Consider the following 22,969-nt stretch of genomic DNA (forward strand, 5'->3'; position numbering starts at 1 on the left):
TTTACATACCTCAATAAAAATTCGCCATGGAACAACACACAAAGGAATTACCATTTTTAGACATACTTCTAATTAAAGAAAATAACAACCATAAAAACAGATTTCTTCTACAAACCTACAGACACACACCAATATTTGAACTTTCATTCCCTTCTCCCATACCAAAAGAAACGTACCCTTTGATATGGCAAAATGAATTGGAAATATTTCTAAAGAAATACAAGAATAGCCCAGTAGTTTAATTAACACAGCAATCACCAAAGCAGAAAACATCCCAGCTACAGACCTCAGAGGAGAACGAACACACAGAAATAAAAATAAACTCATAAACATTCCTTTTGCCATCACCCACAACCCAAGAAATCATGTCGTCATCAATACTGCAAAAAGATACCTCCCAATTCTTCAACAATCATCAAGAATGAACAAATTAATAACACATTATTTACATTTGATGGATATTTGTCCTCATCTTGTTTGTTGTTAACACAACGGTTCAGCTGATACACCCTCCAGCCTTCAACAGGTGTTTTGGGGAAATTTCTAACCTGGGTTCTCATTCCTAAGGTATTTTTCGATGTTATTAGTGATTAACAGTGTGGTCTGCTAACCCCAAGATTCTGAGTTCAATTCCAGGCAGTGACCTGAATAATAATAATAACATCAAAAAATACCTAAGGAATGAGAACCCAGGTTCGAAATTTCCCCAAGATACCTGAAGAAGGCTGGAGAGTATATCAGCCAAAACGGTGTGTTAATAAACAAGATGAGACCAAATATCCATCAAATGTAAATAATGTACATAATTCCTAATCTCTTAAATACAGGACTAAATTAATAACGGATTCAAAAATAATTTGTAGCAGACATCAAACACCCAACCTAAAACGAAATCAAGGTTCAAGCACCATTGATATAGAAGACTTCTGCTATCCACTGACATAGGCAATCTAGGGCCCAGCGCCATCATTATATGTGACCTAAACTCTCTACTTACATTAAAATCTAGAAACTAGCTCCATAATATAAGGATGGCAGAAGTGCTCTTCTGACAACTTTTGAACCAGCTCCACCGATATAGTTCACCAATCCCCCAAAAGATGGCCTAAGGCTTCCACTATCATAGGCAATCTAGCCCCTACCTGCACTTAAGCTCTTGACTGTCTTTAACAACCTGGTCCCCAGCTCCATAGCTATATATATATATGACTTAAGCCCCTCAACTAACAGTGATAAATTGAGCCTCAGCTCCAGCTGATAAGGATGACCTGAGCCCTTCCCTATCATTGTTATCATAGGCCCTAATTCCACTGATAAAGTTGTCCCAAACCCTCTTCTGACACTGACATCTTAGGTCCCAGCTGCACTGGTTTTGTAAATGAAATTCTTCTGCTTACATCGAGAAACTAGGCCTTAGATCCATGATAGATGAGCAAAGACCTTCACCTCACTTTCATATTCAAAGCCACAGCTCCAATGACGTTGATAGCCTAAGCCTTCCTCTGGTGTTATCAACCAGGTATTTGCACCACCAACACAGATATGGATGGCATTGTAAATAGTCTTGGCAACTATACCTTGTCTCAAAGACAGAGAGTATGTTGTAGACATTTTGGGGCAACTGCTGTTGATGTGGATATCTTCCAAACCTGGTAGAGCAGAACTGACATGGAGATGTGTTGGTATCTTTGTCTCTTTTCTTTATCAGGTATTTAGTAGTTATCTCTTGTTCCTGGTTAGTAAAGGGCATATTTTAGGTGTGGTGTATCTATCACAGGGCCAGGAGAGGTTACTCTTCTTGCCAATACTGTTATTCTCTAGTTTATGCTTTGCTTTTTTGCTGCTGTGATGCATGTTTCTCCTCCAAGTTTCTGTCTAACCCTTTCCTTACTGTATTTATTCTGAGATGCTTTGTGTTTCTTTCAATTAAAGAATTTAGTAAAATAACTCAGTTATTATTAAGCTAGTGTTAGGAACATAAATTGTGACTAAGGTTTGGTGGAAGATTTTAATTCAAAATTTATGAAAACAAGACATTTTTACTACAGAGCCAGAGGCAGTTTCAGCTGGGTTGGTATCGATACCAACCCAGCTGATTCTTTTGCACTCAGTCACTCACTTTCTCTCTCACTCAATCCCTCTCTCACCGATTCTTTTGCACTCACTCCCTCTCTCACCTACCCTCACTTAACCACTTCCTCAAACAAACTCTCAGACATTAAATAATGATGGTATTTGTTCACCCTCTTAATAATGCCATTCATTAGCTGAAGTCATCATCATCGTTTAACGTCCGTTTTCCGCGCTTGCACGGGTTGGACAGTTCGACCGGGGTCTGGGAAGCCAGGAGGCTGCACCAGGCTCCAGTCTGATCTGGCAGTGTTTCTACAGCTGGATGCCCTTCCTAATGCCAACCACTCCGTGAGTGTAGTGGGTGCTTTTTACGTGCCACCGGCACGGAAGCCAGTCGAGGTGGCGCTGGCATCAGCCATGTACAGATGGTGGATTTTACATGCCACCGGCACAGGTATCGCAACAACAATCAAATCAATCAGTCTACTTACAGTTGGTTCTGAATCTATTTAAGTCCTTTCTTCGATACTTCAAGCGTCGATAGAGGCAGACACTTCTGTAAATTGGGAGAAAGACAGAGTCCAATCCTACAAGAGCGCCACCAACCCCGACAGCCAAGCTACCGAGCATAACTGACATTCATAAGATCTGGTCATCAAATCTAAGTAGAGACTTCAAATTTGAAATCTTCAAAGCCACAGTCAAACCAATTCTACTATATGGCTCAGAAACCTGGACGTTATCAAAGAAGCTTGAGGGGCGGTTGGATGGAACCTACACTCGCCTGCTTATGAGAGCTCAAAATCTCTCGTGGAAGCGCCATCCAACCAAAATGCAAATATATGGGAAACTACCACCTGTGTCATCTCTTGTGAAAGGTAGAAGAGTCCAGTTTGCTGGAAATTGTTGTAGAGCTGAAAAAGAGGTAATTTCTACTGTTCTCCTCTGGAAGCCATCTGCTCACGATACCAGAGGGCGCACACTCTCCTACCCTGATGTAATCTCCAGGGATACAGGCATCCAGCAACAGGACCTCCGTAATGCCATGATGGACCATGAAGTCTGGCGTAACATAGTAAATTCCATTGTCTCGACCACGGTCGAACAATGATGATGATGAAGCATAACTGAAGCCAGCAACTTTCCAAACAATTAGAAGCAGGAAACAAAACAACAATTATAATGCATTTTTTTTTTCGTTTTTTTTTCAGAAAGATTTTCATTTGATAAACTTTATATTTACATTAATTTCTTCATTCGGCTACAGAGTCTTCTAATTAGTCATAGTTTCCCTCCCAGATATCAGAGAAAATATATCTAAATGTATTAAAATTTAATCTCAGATCTACATATAGATCAGATACACATGTATCAGACCTACATATATGTATATCAGATATCACAAAGATTTTGAAATATATGTATATATATGTATATATATATTTGAAAATGGACCTGTTGGACTGACTCTAGAAGATCAGTCCAACTTGTTTCGACAAGCAAGGAACCGAGAATGTTTTCTAAATGAATTGACAAATGTCAGGTTTTAAATGGATAGCAAAATTAGTAAAAGCATATGTGGTCTGTCCTACTGCACATAATCACCCAGAACATCATTAAAAGATGTAACGATCCTACAATGTTCCAATAATTCAAGTCCTTTTCTGTGTCCCTTTTTTTTTCTTTTGTCTTTCCATTTCAATATATTTGAGGTTTTATAAAAATAGCTATATGTCTTCTTAAGCGATTCGATGACCTGGCCCAAGCAGGTGGCTCTGGAATGATACTTGCTGACCCTTGCGGGTTACCAAGGAAGATTAGAATGATAGGAAACTGGAATCTCGGCTGATGCCTAGGCAATCGTGAAGAATCAGAGATCGTCATCCCCTATTTCTTCGAATGCGTTATTTTCCAAAACACTTTGGATGTTTTGACCATCTCGTGATGCCTTGAATGAAACGTTGGCAAATTTGTCCTGAAACAAGATTAAAAGAAACAAAGATGTAACCAATGATCAACAAAAGGGTGCAACATGATTTCTAACATGAAACACAAGAAAACTGTCATTGGGGAATAATAAGACAATTATTTGACGACTGGCTCCCATGCCAACCTCCCTTCATTGGACACTAAACTCTGCTTGCGAAGACCTGTTGGGGCAAGTGAAATCGAAATTGAACCAAATCCTATGACTGGCACCCGGCCGTTGGACTGACGCCTGTGCAAGTGGCAAGTAAAAAAAACACTGTTTCAACCCTGTGCTTAAGGAGACCTATTGAGTCAAGTACATCAACATCAAAAATCAATGGAAATTGTAGTTGTGATCCCTGTGCCGGTGGCACGTAAAAAGCACCAACCGATTGTGGCTGTTGCCAGCCTCACCTGGCACCTGTGCCGGTGGAACGTAAAAAGCACCCACTACACTCATAGAATGGTTGGCGTTAGAAATGGCATCCAGCTGTAGAAACACTGCCAGATCAGACTGGAGCCTGGTGCAGCCTCCTGGCTTCCCAGACCCCAGTTGAACCATCCAACCCATGCTAGCATGGAGAACGGACGATGATGATGATGATTTGACTGAAAAACATCATTAGTTGACTAACGAGTGATACAAGTAACCCTTTAGCATTTAAACCGTCCACATCCAACCCAAATATTCTGTTTTATGTTCATACTGGCCAGATGTGGCCTCTCAGACCTACCCTGCTATGTCATTCTAAAAACAAATAATCACATCATGGAAACCTCAAAATTTGAGATAATTCATGATTAATTCAAAACAATGTGAATAAACAAACATTACATTTGACAGAGTAATCTGAATGCTGAAGAGTTAAATGACATCCAGTTATTGGATCAAAACAGGAAACTCTAGGATATAGCAAAGGGAGGATGGTACGGTCAGATCTGAAAGCCTCACAGTTGTGCAAACCTCTCCAACCCACATGGATGCTAAAACAATGATAACTGGAAGCTAAACTAACCTCTCTGTGTTTTTCACATCATAAAGGGTATCCAACTGTAGAAACCTCGCTAGATCAGATTGGAGCCTGGTGCAACCTCCTGGCTCGCCAGTCCTCAGTCAAACCGTCCAACCCATGCCAGCATGGAAAGTGGAAGTTAAACAATGATGATGATGATGATGATGATGATGAAGGCAACAAGCTGGCAGACTCATTAGCATGCTGGGCAAAATGTTTAGCTGCAGTTTGTCTGTCTTCATGCTTTGAGGTTGACTTTTGCCTTTCATCCTTTCAGAGTTGATAAAATGAGTGCCAGTCGAGTGCTGGGGCTGATACTATCAACTCACACCCTTCCCCAAATTGCTGGCTTTGAGCCAAAATCTGACACCATCATTAACTTTGTTGTTATTATCAACATGGCTTTCTTAACCCTTTCGTTACCATATTTCTGTTGAGATGTTTCTTTCAATTAATTTTAAATATAACAAAGAATTTAGTAAAATAACTTAGTTATCATTAAGCTAGTGTTGGGAACATTAATTGTGGCTAAGGTTTGGTGGAAGATTTTAATTCAAAACATTTGCACAACAGAGCCAGAGCTGGTTCCAGCCGGGTTGGTGTCAAAAGGGTTAAGATAGTTTTATAAATATTGCTTTTAATCCAAACTCAGTTGTCTATTATTTTTTGTGATTTGTGATGAAGTCTTGTTACAATACTCAAGCGATGTCTGTTTGTTTTTTTATCATTGTTATATAACCAGAGAGTAGCAATAGTAGTTAATATTTACATAAACATGAACACAGCACATTTGTTCTTTCTTATAGAACAGTGGTTCTCAGCCATTTTTGGCCTATGGACCCCTTTGATTGTCAATTTACTTGGATGTACCCTCCAGGCCATTCAGTGCTTAAAAATAATCCTATTCAATTTTTATAATTAAATATTATAACCAATTTATTGCAGATGAATTTTAACAAAATCTTATATGGACCGCTAAAGGTCATATGAACCCCAGTTGAGAACCCTTGTTATACAGAGAGAAGGGAAAACTATATAAAGTGTGGCAACTACTTACAGATATCTTTTTCACAGAATCCACAGCTTTGTTGATGGCGCTCTGTTGGTAGTCATTCTGGAAAAATAAGAAAATAAGATTAATCCAAACATAATAATGAAGGAATGGAAAGATTCTTAAAAACAGAGGAAAATCTCTCAAATTGGAAAATGGTACCAATGAGTTATTAGTATCAACATTATAGGATATGGAATATAATTCAAGAATGCATGTGAAAACATAATGGCTGAGAGAGAATGGGGTTATGATGATGTAGTGTGACAGGGAGAAAAGTTTGTTAAACCAGCGCATGTGTGAGTGCAACAGTTGTCGTTAATGATCTGAATAGGAGTTCTGAAATGTTGAAGACAAATGTCAGAGTTTTGTTTGATACAAGAGAAAACAGTGGCAAGGAATGGTAAAGAAAATGGAAAATTTTGCGTTTGCACAGAGGAGCTTGTAATAAAAGAAATCTAAGACAGATACTAATTCAGGGAACCAAAGGAATGAATAGACAAGAAGAAAATCAAAAATCAAAATCAAAATCAAATTCGATGACTGGCATCCGTGCTAGCGGGGTGCGATGAGCACCATACGAGTGTCTTCATTGACAGAGCAGTTAACTGGCTTCCGTGCCAGTGGCACTTAAAAGGCACCATTCAAGCGTGATCATTACCAGCATCGCCTTACTGGCCCCCGTGCCGGTGGCATGTGTAAAAGATTCGAGCGAGGTTGTTGCCAGTACCGTGTGACTGGCCTCCGTACCGGTGGCACGTAAAAGCACCCACTACACTCTCGGAGTGGTTGGCGTTAGGAAGGGCATCCAGTTGTAGAAACTCTGCCAGATCAGATTGGAGTCTGGTGCAGCCATCTGGTTCGCTAGTCTTCAGTCAAATCATCTAACCCATGCCAGAATGGAAAGCGGATGTTAAACATCCAAAAAAATGGCACTCAATACACTCTTTTTCTACTCTAGGCATAAGGCTTGAAATTTTTGGGGAAGGAGCCAGTTGATTAAATCAACACCAGTATGCAACTGGTACTTTTAATTTATCAACCCCAAAAGGGAGAAAGGCAAAGCTGACCTCGACAGAATTTGAACACAAAACATATAGCTTTTAACCTTTTACTGGCTTCAGACTTTGGACTGCATTGAAGAAGGATTTTGTTGATTAAATTCATGGCAGAAGTCATGTCTTATTTCAGCTGAATTGCTAAGTTACAGGAATGTAAACAAACCAACACAGATTCCTAAGCCCTGTGAGACAAACACAAACACATATGTGCAGTGTGTGTGTGTGTGTGTAATTGCTATTGTTTTAATTTTTTTATTCTTTTACTTGTTTCAGTCATTTGAATGCAGCCATGCTGGAGCACCGCCTTTAATCGAGTAAATCGACCCCAAGACTTATTTTTTGTAAGCCTAGTACTTATTCTATCAGTCTCTTTTGCCAAACCACTAAGCTACGGGGACATAAACACACTGGCATCGGTTGTCAAGCGACACATTGGGGGGACAAACATAGACACACAAACATATACATACATACATACATATAACAGTCTTCCTTCAGTTTCCGTCTACCAAATCCACTCACAAGGCTTTGATCAGCCCGTGGCAATAGTAGAAGACACTTGCCCAAGGTGCCACACAGTGGGACTGAACACAGAACCATGTGGTTGGTAAGCAAGCTACAGTCACTCCTGCAATCTACTTTTCATTAATTTACTCCTGAATTTTAAATGTAGGGCCTGTGCAGACTGGTGGGTTTATGTGGAGAATAGAATTATTGCAATAAGAAGTTGATTACGTTATTTACATTATTTACATTTGATGGATATTTGTCCTCATCTTGTTTGTAGTTAACACGTTTCAGCTGTTATACCCTCCAGCCTTCATCAGGTGTCTTGGGGAAATTTCGAACCTGGATTCTCATTCCTAAGGTATTTTTCGATGTTATTATTATTATTATTATTATTATTATTATTATTGCATGTGAGAGAGCAGTACATGCCATCAAAGTGACACTAGGGTAAAATATACGAAACCCAGTATACTCATCATGACTACCTGTCTGATAAGGGTACACCAGGCACATGCATCACAACCATATGTGTGTGACATGGTGATCTCATATCAAGATAAACAGCACATGACCTTGCAGGTGGGGCCCAGTTAGAATTTTCTTCTGGTCAAGTAGCCCATCCCATTAAAAAGGTCCCTGAATAAGAGTTGTTTAAGGACGTTGAAAGAAATACTTATGTTTCCAAGGGTGAATTATTCAAACCCCAAAGAATCCCTCTCAACACATGGCTATTATTATTATTATTATTATTATTATCCAGGTCACTGCTTGGAATCGAACTCGAAATCTTGGGCATATGGCAAGACACTTGAGGCTGATAAGTCCACATCCCTCCATAAGGAGCATAGGACCAGTTAGTTGGTTTCTTGGTGCTTATATTCCTCCTCCTGGACAGGATGCTGGTCCGTCACAGGATTATTCCTTTTTTTGCCACCTGAGTGGACTGGAGCAACGTGAAATGAAGTGTTTTGCTCAAGAACCCAACGCATCACCCAGTCCAGGAATCAAAACCACAATCTTACAATCATGAGTCCAGCTACCTAGCCACTAAGCCATGTGCCCACCACAACAGGTGGAAATATTTTTAATTTGTTGAGCCTTACAAAGTCTTTGAATGGAAGAAATGAAGATATGTCTTGGAATTCTTATTCTAATGGGAGATGTGCAGCTTCAAATTGAAGGAGACACCTGAGGCACAAGTTCACCCAGGATATAGGAAACCAATGCTCAGGAATAAATATCTTGTAAATATAAGTGAAAACATCTATATGTAATAAACTTACCTGTGTTCAACCTACCTGGGCAGGTGAAAGTGATAAAGACAACAGGTAAAAAAAAAATCAACAACAAATGTAAAAACCACATTCACAATATACACCAATGATTGTTATTATACTGTATCAGCAAATTCCATCCAAATTCATGCAAAAACTTACATTTCTCTGATTCAATTCTTTTACACTGACCTAACTGCCATTTCATCAAAACTGATTCTAACAGAATTGGGAAATTTAAAGAAAGTAGCACAAAACTTAAGAGTTTGGTTCAGAAAAGGTAACTTCTGCTTTGTGTAGGATTATTTTAGCATTATATGACTGTTTCTGTATGTGTGGTGGACCTCACTTCATTTCATTGGTTTCTAGCCTAATAAAACTATTCAGCTTAGAAATACAGCTATGGCTTACTTTTAGATTAATTCTATCAAATATTGTGGTAGCTGACTGGGAAATGTTAAACTATTAGGCTTTAAGAAGTTTTTAATATTAAAATTAATGTTTAACCATTTAGCATTCAAACTGGCTATATCTGGCCCAATTATTTGAGACGTTTCATGATAAAACTGACCAGATCCAACCTCTTGAATCTACCCTACAATGTCATTCTAAAAACAAAGTCACATCATCAAAGTGATACAGGATCAATTCAAAAACAATTCTTATTCTTTTCTTTTACTTGTTTCAGTCATTTGACTGCGGCCATGCTGGACCATCACCTTTAGTCGAACAAACTGACCCCAAGACTTATTCTTTGTAAGCCTAGTACTTATACTTTTGCTGAACTGCTAAGTTAAGGGGACGTAAACACACTAACATGAGTTGGCAAGTGATGGTGGGGGAGCAAACAGACAGACACACACACACATATGAAAGGCTTCTTTCAGTTTCCATCTACAAAATCCACTTACAAAGCTTTGGTCGGCCCAAGGCTATACAAATTTTACCGGTGAGTGTGTTGAATTATAAGGCACAAAAAGAAAATGACTCTCCCCAGACACAACAGAATATGAAAAATGTCCCCTCTCTTCACTTTTCACTCTTCAATAAGAATTTTCAACACGAGACAAGAGAAAAAAAAACTTAGTAGTGATTCCCTCCCTTTAAGCACTCTCCACTGCCAATATGTACCAGCTTCCAGCAAAACAGAGCAATTCTATTATAGTCATAATTATGAACTGAGAAACATTTTGATGGGTTAAAAATACAGATAAAATAAGGAAAGCTTAGAGTATTATTGCTTTTGATGATAGCAGAGATTCTCTGTCTCATTACGAAAGAAAAGTCAATGGTAAGGAAGACAGACAAGAAGCAAAAGAATGTTAAATGGCAAAGAAAGAGGGGTCTTAAGAAGAAGATGTCATGATTACTGAAGAAGAGAGAGTAAATGAGGATGAACGCAAGTAATTTGACCAGGTAACCAAGTATTATCAGGGTTCAGGTGAGTTTAATGTTAAGAAAATGTTAATAACGGCGGTCAATTAGAATGGAAAAATCTCAAGAAACCAAGTATTGTTTGAAGTAAAGTTGAATATTTGATCATACAGTGTGTAGAATAGGGAGGGACACGACTAAAGGTATGTATATTTATTCATTCAAGAAATGTAGCATGGAAAAAGAGATCATTGCTTTTGATATGGAGTGACAGCGCTAAGCAGTGAGGTGTATAGATCGTCATCATCATCATCATCGTTTAACATCCGCTTTCCATGCTAGCATGGGTTGGACGATTTGACTGAGGACTGGCAAACCAGATGGCTGCACCAGGCTTCAATCTGATGCAGCCATCTGGTTCGCCAGTCCTCAGTCAAATCGTCCAACCCATGCTAGCATAGAAAGCGGACGTTAAACGTCTGCACCAGGCTTCAATCTGATGCAGCCATCTGGTTCACCAGTCCTCAGTCAAATCGTCCAACCCATGCTAGCATGGAAAGCAGACATTAAACGTCTGCACCAGGCTCCAATCCCATGCAGCCATCTGGTTCACCAGTCCTCCATGCTAGCATGGAAAGCGGACATTAAGCGATGATGATGATGATGATGATCTATGCACCTCACATAATATAAACTTGTTACCAGTTCAAATCTGTTTGAGACATATTCAAACCTGTAAAAAAAAAGGCTATTCACTGTATTTTGTCATGGAGAAAATTTCTCTCCTGTACACAAATAGGTGTAAGTACAGTGAGTCAGTTTGCAGCATGACCTGACCAGACTATCTCCTCTACAGCAACAAGAGACTAGAAAGACAGATGCTGGGAAGTGACATGGAGGGACAGGTCCCTCTTGTGTTTTGGTCCACACTGTTAAGTGGTTGGCATTTGAAAGGGCGTCCAGCTGTAAAAACCATGCCAAAACTGACCTCGCTTGTGCTCGTGCCATGTAAAAAGCACTAAATCCACTCTACTGAGCAAATTCACTCTACCAAAACAGTCACAGAAGACTGGTGTAGGCTTCTGCCAGGCTGGTTCTTGTCAAACCATCCCACCCATGGTAGCTTGGAAGGCAGACATTAAACGACAAGCGAAAGGATTTAAGACAGGGAGATGGTAGTTTTGTAGTAAGGAAAGGGTATAAATGGGTTCTAACTGAAATCTTCTTCCTCCTTCGACTGTCTGTCATAGATCGATATTAGCTGATCTTGTACAGAAATCATCCCTGGCAGGTTCACATGCGGGCTACAAGGCCTGCTCTTAATCTGCAGCAGCAAGGATATATGCGGCAGGTGAAACTACTTGACAATATGAAATGTCTAAAATGAACAATCAAAAATTGGATTAGGACATTGTGTCCACTGAGCTGATAGGATATTAGAAAACAAATCACTGGCTGAGTCTACTTAGCTGTAATTAAGCACCACACAATAACAGTCTAATTGATACCAAAAATGGTCATTTCAGTCTTGACAAGAGTTCTGTTGGTTTTACAGTGAAGGGTTCAGTTTTTGTTTTCCCAAGAGATGTTGGGCCCCCAAGATCTCACCTGCTCAAGTCTACTTACAGCAGTCACCCACACGGACCTGATGACAGAAGGACTTTCATCGTTTTATTCTTAGATTTTATGAAAATTTTCAACTTTACTGGCCCCGACTGGCCTCGTGCCGGTGACACATAAAAAGCACCATCCCGACTGGCCTCGTGCCGGTGGCACGTAAAAAGCACCATCCGTTCATGGCCGTTGCCAGCCTCGCCTGGCCCCCGTGCCGGTGGCACATAAAAAGCACCCACTACACTCATGGAGTGGTTGGCGTTAGGAAGGGCATCCAGCCATAGAAACATTGCCAGATCAGACTTGGTCTGGTGCAGCCTTCTGGCTTCCCAGACCCCAGTTGCACCGTCCAACCCATGCCAGCATGGAAAGCGGACGCTAAATGATGATGATGATGATATAAACTAAAGTTCTATTCGTTCTGCTTTCAGGATATGAGATTTCAGTAACAATAGTTTCATGTTAGGTGAAGTAAAATGCTGCTGAGTTTAGCATTTGTGAAAACAAACATGGAATAATACTGGCTGTTATATAATAATAATAATAATAATAATAATTCTTTCTACTGGAAGCACAAGGCCTCAAATTTGCATAACTGGTACTTGTTTAATCGATCCCGAAAGGATGAAAGGCAAAGTCGACCCCGGCGGAATTTGAACTCAGAACGTAGCGGCAGACGAAATACCACTAAGCATTTCACCCAGCATGCTAATGATTCTACCAGCTCACCACCTTAATAATAATAATCCTTTCTACTCAAGGCACAAGGCCTGAAATTTGGGGGCGAGGGGTTAAGTTGATGAGATCAATCTCAGTACTCAACCGGTACTTAATTTATCAAGGCAAAATCAACCCTAGCCGAACTTGAACTCAGAATGTAGCAACAGGAGAAATACCGCCAAGCATTTCACCAGGTATGCTAACAATTCTGCTAGCTCACCACCTTAATAATAATAATAATAATAATAATAATAATACTTTCTATGTAATCTCAAGTTTTAAAACAAACAATTTTCGTATGTTTTTTTTTAGACATTCACTAGTACAACACTAAGTACATGGCACCCTAGGCATAACACCAACATGAACTTCCAACTTGTTGTCTCTTGAGGTCTATGGGTGAGACTTGGAGCCAGCTTGTGCAAATGTAAAGCAAAAGTCAAACATAGAATGATGATAATAATAATAATAATAATAATAATAATAATCCTTTCTACTAAAGGCTTGAAATTCACAAGTCCTTTTAGAGTTAGCTGCCCTTAACATTAATTGGTCTTCTTTGAATAAAGAAAAACTTATTGAGTCAAGCAGATTAAGGCAAGCATAACAACAGTGGAAGGGCATAAAATACTGGCTAGCATTAAGTTTAAGACTCAGCACATAGACTCTATGACCACTTCATTACTACTACTACTACTGCTACTACTACTACATAAAATAACAACAAAAATGCTATTTATAACACTGTGCTAAACTGGCATAATAAATAAAATATTGAAGATATTTGTAAATCCATGCTGTTATTAGACTGCAAAACAAGTAAGGCAGGTGATAAATAAAATAAAAATAATAATGTAAACCAAATAATGAAAGCAAAATATAAGATCCCTAGATTAAAATGCCACTTGCTTCAACACAAAAAAAACTGACTGAATTAAAAACCTTTTCTGAAATAAAAACATTTAAATTTATTTTAAAGCCATTTTATTTCTTCACATTCTAAACCAAAATTAAAATTTAAAAAAAAAAGTTTTCTTCTACAGAAAGAAAAAGTTAAAATACCACTTGTCCATGCAGAAAATAAAAATATCAAAAGGCAGCTATAAAAAACAACAAAAAACGGCTGAGGAGAGAGAAAGGAAAAGATGACATGCTAACACAATGAGGATCGCACATACTTCCAAAAGTTCAGAGTATAAATATAATCCAGCTGGCTGCAGGGAAAGAAAAAAACAAACAAAACAGTCTTGTTATTTACATAAAGTTAACGATTATTTCTACAGTGATTTCATTAAGATAAAAATTTTAATAATTGCAGCGTGGATGGTGTTTATAAGCCATTTAAGAAACACACAAAAACCGTTAGATTCACTTCAACATTTAAATTTAATCTAAATTTGTCAAAATATTTTCGTTGCGTGAGAAGACCCGGCAAGACTAGTGAGACTATAACCCGTGGCCTCTACCTGGTATGTACCCACTCGACTTATACATACCTTTCCTTCTTGGGACACAAAACTCCACTTGTGAAGACCCTTTGAGGCAAGTGAAAATCAAAATCAAACCAAATCAAATCAGATATCAGAAAGCAGAACCAAAATCGAAGTCGATCAACGTCAATGGAAATTGCAGCTGTGATACCAGTGCTGGTGACAAGTAAGCGAACCATCCGATCGGGGCCGTTGCCAGCGCTGCCCCAACTGGCCTCCGTGCCGGTGGCACGTAAATAGCACCATCCGTTCGTGGCCGTTTCCAGCCTCGCCTGGCCCCCGTGCCGGTGGCACGTAAAAAGCACCATCCGTCCGTGGCCGTTTGCTAGCTCCGTCTGGCACCTGTGCGGGTGGCACGTAAAAAGCACCCACTACACTCACGGAGTGGTTGGTGTTAGGAAGGGCATCCAGCCGTAGAAACACTGCCAGATCAGACTGGGCCTGATGCAGCCTTCTGACTTCACAGACCCCAGTTGAACCGTCCAACCCATGCTAGCATGGAAAGCGGACGCTAAATGATGATGATGATGATGAGACAGCAACATCTTTTAATTTTGACTCTAAATCTTCAGGAGAAGTTACCTCAATCCTTTATATATTAATAATAATAATAATCCTTTCTACTAAAGGCTTGAAATTTACAAGTCCTTTTAGAGTTAGTGATGAAAATATTTTGACAAATTAAATTTAGATTAAATTTAAATGTTGAAGTGAATCTAACGGTTTTTTGTGTGTTTCTTAAATGGCTTATAAACACCTTCCACGCTGCAATTGTTTTCGTTCCAAAACACGATCTCAGATCAAGTCACTTGCTATGCAAGTACATCTCCAAAAATTTTACTGTAATCATAAAAGTGAGTCTGTCATTAATCTGTAGAGAAATTAATCAAAGATATTTTCTAAATTTGGTCATCCCATACTCTATCACTCTGGCACTGCTGCAATATATGTTGACACTGAAGTAAGATGAAGGGGGTTTCAGCAGAGTGACCCTTGAATGCAATTCTTCCCAGAGAGACAAATATGTTCCACCACAGGCAAGACAATGTCTCTTGGTTAACACTGAGAGAGCCAGAAAAAAAAAAGGCTCCAACACCCTTCACTTCCAGTACCAAACACGTCGAGGACAATCTCTCTCTCCTCGTGTGTGTAGACACAGGAGTGGTAAAATGCCTGCTTCCAAACCACATGGTTCCAGGTTCAGTCTCACGGCATGGCACCTTGGGCAAGCGTCTTCTACTATAGCCTCAGGCTGACCAAAGCCTTATGAGTGGATTTGGTAGACAGAAACTGAAAGAAGTTTGTCATGTGTGTAAAATTGTGGGAATATACAGTGACAGACCCTGCTCATTAACCAACAGAAATCTATCTCTGAGCTAACAATATTATCGATATTTTCATTTTGCAATATGGGGATTAAATCAGAAAATACTTGAACATAGCCTCAAAGCTAATGACTTCATTTATCTTAAATCAAAAAAAATCCTTGCTTCTGAACCTTATATTTTATTTCAGGGTTGTTCATTTTAAGCTTCTCTAAGCATAACACTTTGGATGTTAACGAGAGACAATACTGACAACAAGAATATGATCAGTAAATTGAGAGAAATTGTAAAGTGTCGAAGTAAGTGTTTGGAAATATTATTTTGTCTATGTTCTGAGTTCAAATCACAGCAGGGTCAACCATACCTTTCACTTTCCAGATTGAGAAAATAAGCTTTACTAATATTTTGGAATCAAGTCAATTAAGAAGCCCCTATTCGAATTGACTTTTTTTCCTACACCAGCATCCGACTAAACTAAATCCTGATACTAATTTCAGTGAGAAATTTAATATAAATTTGCGAATAACTAAGCAGCACTTCTCTTTGATATATATCCTGTGTTATTTGTAGAGTAAAACCACACATCATCATCGTCCCCGCTTTCCATGCTAGCATGGGTTGGATGATTTTGACTGAGGACTGGCAAACCAGATGGCTGCACCAGGCTCCAATCTTGATCTGGCAGAGTTTCTACAGCTGGATGCCCTTTCTAATGCCATCCACTCTGAGAGTGTAGTGGATGCTTTTTACGTGCCACCGGCACAGGGCCAGTCAGGCGGTACTGGCAATGACCTCGCTCGAATCTTTTTACACATGTCACCGGCACAGGTGCCAGTAAGGCAACGTTGGTAACGATGGCGACATTGGTCTGGAATCAATTCTGTTGAAATTCTATATATCATAGCAATGAGGTTTTACTGTCATACAGCGACCAGTCTTCTACACTGCTGAGTTCCAATAGAACGAAATCCAGTGACATGGACATCCTGACACCCATGGCAGACGAATTTCAATTGGCTTCGATCTATACGTGTGATTTTATGCATCAAATGCCTACAGGATCTCTCAAGGCTAAAAACGCAGTATTCGGTATTCTAACAAGGCATCCATGTTAAGTTGGATACAAAGACTACCTTTTGATATTAATACCACTTGTGTTGTAAATAATTAACTGAAATTTAAGTAAACGAACATCACTGTAAATGATGATTAAGAGATGCCTAATGACCTCTCATTTACAACTAAGTTAATTTGTCATACAAACTTAAAATTCTTTATCACTTTATCAAAACTTTTAGAGAGTTCCCAGATTTCTTCATCTTTATACTTTGGGAAAGACAGACAGAAAATCAAACCCCTCAAACCACTCACCTCACTGAAGGTTCGACTCATATTTTGGTTGGAAATAATTGGTGACGTAGTGTCTCTGTTCAAGTAATCTCCCCTTGTATAATGCATTCGGTCTTGAGGCTAGAAGTGGCGGGGAACAAAAGATATTACATCTTAAAACTTGAATAATATGCAGCATTATATTCTATATTAAAACAATGACACACAACATGCATTGTGCAAAGCCCGTGTAACCCCACATGGGATTTTTGTGCAGCTTTTGATAAATCTACAAGTAATAACCATCCTGAAAAATAATTAATGGATAACTTGCTAGAAACAATGAAGAATAAAGGCATTCTATGGATGAATACAAATTTGAAAATTCCTCTCCTCTATCCCTTAGTCAAGATGTGTTATTAATTAAAGGCAAAAAGTCGGAGTTGGAAGGGATGGTCTACTGACACAGACCATATCTAGTTGTAAATTTACCAACAGAAAACAAGGTTGAACTTACTTTTTTAATTTTTTTCCCTTTTTTCTTTCTTACTAATTCATCCACCATTCCTTCCAAACACATGCTAATTAGGATTGCCTGGAAACAAAAAAAGGAAAGAAAAGGCATGCATCAATAAGAACCAAATAGCGAAAGTTCAACGGAAATAGTTTATGGTTGTAGTTAGTCCACATTATTCCCTGAGAAACGTAAGGCTGGTTTTTTGGTTTCTCTGGTGCAGTGGTTTTCAACCAGGGTTCCGCGGAACCTTAGGGTTCCGCCAGTACAGTCCAGGGGTTCCGCAAGAAGTTACAAAACTGCTAAAATCGGCAGTAATTTTTAATTCTCCTGTGCAGATATGTGTGCATAAGACTATTAAATTATTGCACAGGGGTTCCCCGAGCCAGTGGAATGTTTCCTTGGGTTCCGCTCCAGCAAAAAGTTTGAAAAGCACTGCTCTGGTGTATATATACCTTCTTGGATGCTGATCCATTGCAGGATTACTCATTTTTGCCAGCTGAGTGGACTGGAGCAATGTGAAATGAAGTGTTTTGCTCAAGAACACAATGCTTCACCTGGTCCAGGAATTGAAACCACAATCTTACAATCATGAGTGCAACAGCCGTAACCACAAAACCCTACTCACTTCTGATAATCGGTTAGGGTATAAGGATATACACAAAAAGGCTAAAGAAATTGAATGGAGTCAGGATTGAAACTGAGGATTGTAGAGTTTTGGTATTTGGGAATAAGAAAAGTAGGTTCAGTTTGAATTCTAAAGAATTTGGTAAAAATAATGAAGTTAACATTGAAGGAAGATTTGACAATAAAACTGACAATTAACTCTAAAATAGTAAAAACTAATAATATTGCTTCCTAAATACTAAGCCATATGCCTTCACAAAACAAAACAAAAAAAAACTTAATGAAATATTAAATCAAGTGTGTTACCTGATCACTTTTGATGTTAATCCATTGAAGCTTATCTCTGGATAGCTGATACTCAAACGATATTTCCAATTGTGGCTTCAGGTCCTTTTTACTACAATTATCTCTGTCAGCATACTAAAATAGAAACAGAACCAATATGATGGAACATTGGAATACATTTCGCCACCATTGCTTGCCACCCACCGACCTGTCTCACAGCTCTGTTTCGACTTAATAAATCAAGCCTTTCTTAGCAGAATACACAACCCAACAAACAATGACAAAGTTAAATCATACCAATTCCTTTTTAGGTCTATTTGCCATGCTGACAAACAATGGATGCTATGATGATGGTCTGAGAATATAACCCAACAGAAATCAGAACCATTCCCCAGGAACAAGCGATGAAATCTACAATGCATCATGTCAGTTTGTTGGTTTCAAATTGTCTACAACAGGCGCAGGAGTGGCTGTGTGGTAAGTAGCTTGCTAACCAACCTCATGGTTCCGGGTTCAGTCCCACTGCGTGGCATCTTGGGCAAGTGTCTTCTGCTATAGCCCCAGGCCGACCAATGCCTTGTGAGTGGATTTGGTAGACGGAAACTGAAAGAAGCTTGTCGTATATATGTATATATATATATATGTGTGTGTGTGTTTGTCCCCCTAGCATTGCTTGACAACCGAAGCTGGTGTGTTTACGTCCCCGTCACTTAGCGGTTCGGCAAAAGAGACCGGTAGAATAAGTACTGGGCTTACAAAGAATAAGTCCCGGGGTCGATTTGCTCGACTAAAGGCGGTGCTCCAGCATGGCCGCAGTCAAATGACTGAAACAAGTAAAAGAGTAAAAAAAGAGAGAGAGTAACACAAACTAACAACACAAGCTACTGCAATAATTAAATAAACATAGATGTGATTAAGTCCTACTTTAATTTAAAGATATAGAAGAGATCATCTTACTATTGTCGTGATTCTCCAGCATCTCATTCGGGTGATTTTGAAAGAGCCTTCTTTGTATTGGTCCTAGAATTCAAGAAAATAGTATAGAAAGAAATAAGAAACAGTTCCTATTGCATAGGAAATATCGTTCATAAAACATATATGAAAAGGTTTATTCATCAGATGACTTTGTAAATTATCACTTCCTAACAGCTCTTGTACTATTAACTTCCAAGTTTGACAGGAGCTGGCAAGGAGCTGGCAAAGCAAGGAGCTGGGCAAAGCCAGGAGCTGCACAAGGTTCCACTGTCTGTTTTGGAATGATTTCTACAAGTGGACGCTCTTCCTAATGCCAACCACTTTACAGAGTGTAACGGCTGCTATTTACACAACACCAGCACCAGTGCTTTTCCCATGGCACCAGCACCAGCAGGGTCACCAAGTATCTTGCAAGACAAAAGCCTCTCAGCTGGGAGATGGAGAGAGGGGAGAGTAATACTGAACAGGTGTGGCTTTGTGCCAGTTGAGCTATCTAAAGTATAGAAGGGACAGAGGTAGGTGCCTTGCTGGAGAGTAGATTCATGGATACCCCAGTTGGAAAGCAAAGGAGAGATGGAGAAGTAAGATAATGAGAATACTAGTAAGAGAGAGATGAGGGTGGAGCTGAAAATATATGTACATTTAGTACATCGGGACAAAAATAAATAACATCAGTTTAATAACATTTTATTCATTATTCCCATTTCTGAACACTTAACCATTTTGCAGTTAGACCAGCCATATCAGAGCCAAATATTCTACCCGTTTTATGTCCAAACTGGTCAGATCTGGTCTCTCACACCTTCCCTACAATGTTACTCTAGGAATAAACAATAACAGTATCAAAATTTCAAAGCTAAAATGCATGATTAATTCAAAACAATATGAATAGATAAGCCATACCTTTAACAGAGTAATTATGCACACAAAAGAGTTTAACATATTCCTCCAAAATCCAGCACAATTCATCATCCATCACCCAGTGTTTTAAATCCGGGTTTTGTCCCCGTTAATAGGGATGGACAGATCTACCTCAATGCCCCAGCAACTGAGGTAGGCAGATGCAGTCCACTCCAAACTTTGGGCTGGTTGGTGCCCATTCTCTTTTGCTATCATGAGGCTTTTTTGGAGTTGGATTTTCTATGGGGAGCATGCCCTTGATTACCCACCAACCTCAGTTTCTAGACATGAATGGTCCCGAGACCAAGGCCCCTACTACAATTTTTAAGAAGTGTGGTGGGGAAACTAGCTCAGGAAGGTAGGGACATCCTCTTTCCCTGGGTTTATTGGCTTGCGAGCCACATGGTGTCCTCAGTAGTGCCAATGACACAAAGAGAGCACAGGAGGGGACTCCAGCCATAGAAACCATGCCAAAGCAAATATTGGAGCATGATGCAGTCCTTCAGCTCATCAGATCCTGTCAAACTGTCCAACCCAAGCCAGCATGAATAATTGATGTTAAATAATGATGATGATGATGAAGACCAACGTCCATAATGATGAATTTGATGGGGGAAACCCTGTCTAAAGCAGGACTCAATGATGCATGAAACCAAAGTTGAATCAAAGACAACAGGTTTATGTCACAAACATTGGAGCTGAACAAAGAGTGATGTCCAGCTCACATAGATGAACGGTCACCAAATGTAATGCTATCACCAAATTTGTAAATACTTCAAATTAAATGAACTCTACTCTAAAAAACTCTAATAAATAAAATTAACGAATTACAAGAAACACACAGCGATAGATATGAAAGATGATAATATTGAATTCAACAAACCTTGCCTGTCTGGATTCTGAAATTTAACTCTTCATTTCCCACAGCAATCAAAACATTGGTTTTCTTTTCAGGGTAATCTGTTATGCATGGCCGGAAGTGCATGTAACCATAGTATTTTAGGGTGCGGACAAACTGTAAATACTGCAAACAGGAATTAAAGAGTGATCACTTTGCAATATAGAAAATACCGACAGAGTAAGAATGATTTTTTTTTTTTAGTTTAGTGAAAATTAGTAAACAGAAAATTGTAGAAATGTTCGAAATGACAATGTTAGAGATCAGATGCATCCAGCTAAAAGGCAAAACAATTCTGTAAAAATATATTTATGACAGACATGGCTTTGTGGATCAGCTGCAAAAGTTTAGGGAAGATACGATAGCTTGGAAGACAAGCATGACGGCCTGGTGGACAGGCATGACAGCCTGGTGGACAGGCATAGCGGACTGGTGGACAGGCATAGCGGCCTAGTGGACAGGCATGATGGCCTGGTGGACAGGCATGACGGCCAGGTGGACAGGCATGACGGTCTGGTGGACAGGCATGAGGGCCTGGTGGACAGACATGATGGCCTGGTCAACAGACATGATGGCCTGGTGGACAGGCATGATGGTCTGGTGGACAGGCACGACGGCCTGGTGGACAGGCATGACGGCCTGATGGAATGCTACAGATGGCTGATGGTGGGTGTTGTTGTAGAGAGGAGCTGAAAAAACATGGAGACTGACTGAGGAACAACACTTTAGTGGTGAAAAACTAGGTACGAGTGGGTTTCATCAAATTCGGCAAAGTTGGGGGAAATCTTCGGGACAGATGAGAATGCAGGGGTGCAATATGAAGTGGTGAAATTCATGGACTGTGAGTTGCACAAAGGTAGTTTTTGCCACCAAAATGTTCTCTTGTATAAATTGCATTTCCAATTAAATTTAACCCTGATGGTATCAGCCAACAACAAAATCCTCTCTGTCTCATCACAAACTGTGGCAGGGATTGTACAGCAGCAGCAGTAGTACCATCAATGAGAAATTATTAAAAAAAATAATAATAATAATAATAATAAATAAAATTATTGTGTATAGTGCTCAGGTGTACTACAACTCATCAAAGGTGCATAGAATTACAGAGTACATAGAATTATGTACAAAAGTCAGGAAAGTGGCCAGTGTATGAGGAGTCATGATATACATGTCTGCATGTGTATGGAGGTGGGGGGATATCAGGTGTAGTGTTGGTGAATTTCATGAAGCATGGAGGGTTTTAAAGGATGCAATGTTTTGGCAACTAACAACTGACACAGGTAGTTTATTCCATATTTCAGCAACTCTGAGTTTGAAAAAATGTTTCTGAAAGTCATGGGGGCTGAGCTGTTTACTGACTTTGTAGACATGCCCATGTGTGTTAGACACCTTGTTGTGGCGGACACTCCCAAGTGAGAAGTGAGCTGTTCCACTACTGATAAATAGTGGACAGACACAACAAACAGTGTCAGTTGGCGAGGTACACCGTATGGGCCAATCATGCAGACGATGATTATGTCATCATAATATGAAACATATCACACCTGGAATTCAAAAAGGTGGTTGTTGGCACATCATCATCATCGTTTAACGTCCGTTTTCCATGCTAGCATGGGTTGGATGGTTCGACCAGGGTCTGGGAAGCCAGGAGGCTGCACCAGGCTCCAGTCTGATCTGGCAGTGTTTCTGGATGCCCTTCCTAATGCCAACCACTCCGTGAGTGTAGTGGGTGCTTTTTACGTGCCACCGGCACAGGTGCCAGGCGAGACTTGCAACAGCCACGATTGGTTGGTGCTTTTTACGTGCCACCGGCACAATGGTTAATAATTTTGTGGGTGTTTACCAAGTCAGTTGCCAGACATTCCGTAACCAATATGATGTAGAAGATCATGTCTAGATGGAGTGTTACCAGCATTTCTGACTGTCCACGGCATCAGAAATCAAACAGAGGCTATGGAACAAATAAAA

The 22,969-nt window shown here is 39.6% G+C and overlaps 1 protein-coding gene across 2 annotated transcripts in view; it reads right to left on the reverse strand.

Annotated features, from left to right (window-relative positions):
• Positions 1–3,391: 3,391 nt before the first annotated feature.
• The window catches only part of LOC115209303 (sorting nexin-17), a 56,570-nt gene continuing 36,992 nt past the window's right edge, over positions 3,392–22,969 (reverse strand). The window contains exons 10-17 of one of the 2 annotated variants that reach the window (XM_029777642.2): positions 20,987–21,127; positions 19,186–19,248; positions 18,250–18,363; positions 17,320–17,397; positions 16,845–16,943; positions 13,837–13,872; positions 6,112–6,168; positions 3,392–4,048 (exon numbers count right to left, since the gene is read on the reverse strand). In XM_029777642.2, the coding sequence (XP_029633502.1) occupies positions 3,944–4,048; positions 6,112–6,168; positions 13,837–13,872; positions 16,845–16,943; positions 17,320–17,397; positions 18,250–18,363; positions 19,186–19,248; positions 20,987–21,127 (693 nt within the window). In that variant the 3' untranslated portion in view covers positions 3,392–3,943. The remainder of the gene's footprint in view (positions 4,049–6,111; positions 6,169–13,836; positions 13,873–16,844; positions 16,944–17,319; positions 17,398–18,249; positions 18,364–19,185; positions 19,249–20,986; positions 21,128–22,969) is intronic. The other variant, XM_029777643.2, reaches the window with a different exon arrangement.

The sequence above is a fragment of the Octopus sinensis genome, linkage group LG3 (assembly GCF_006345805.1).
Source record: "Octopus sinensis linkage group LG3, ASM634580v1, whole genome shotgun sequence".
In the NCBI taxonomy this organism is placed as follows: Eukaryota; Metazoa; Mollusca; class Cephalopoda; order Octopoda; family Octopodidae; genus Octopus; species Octopus sinensis.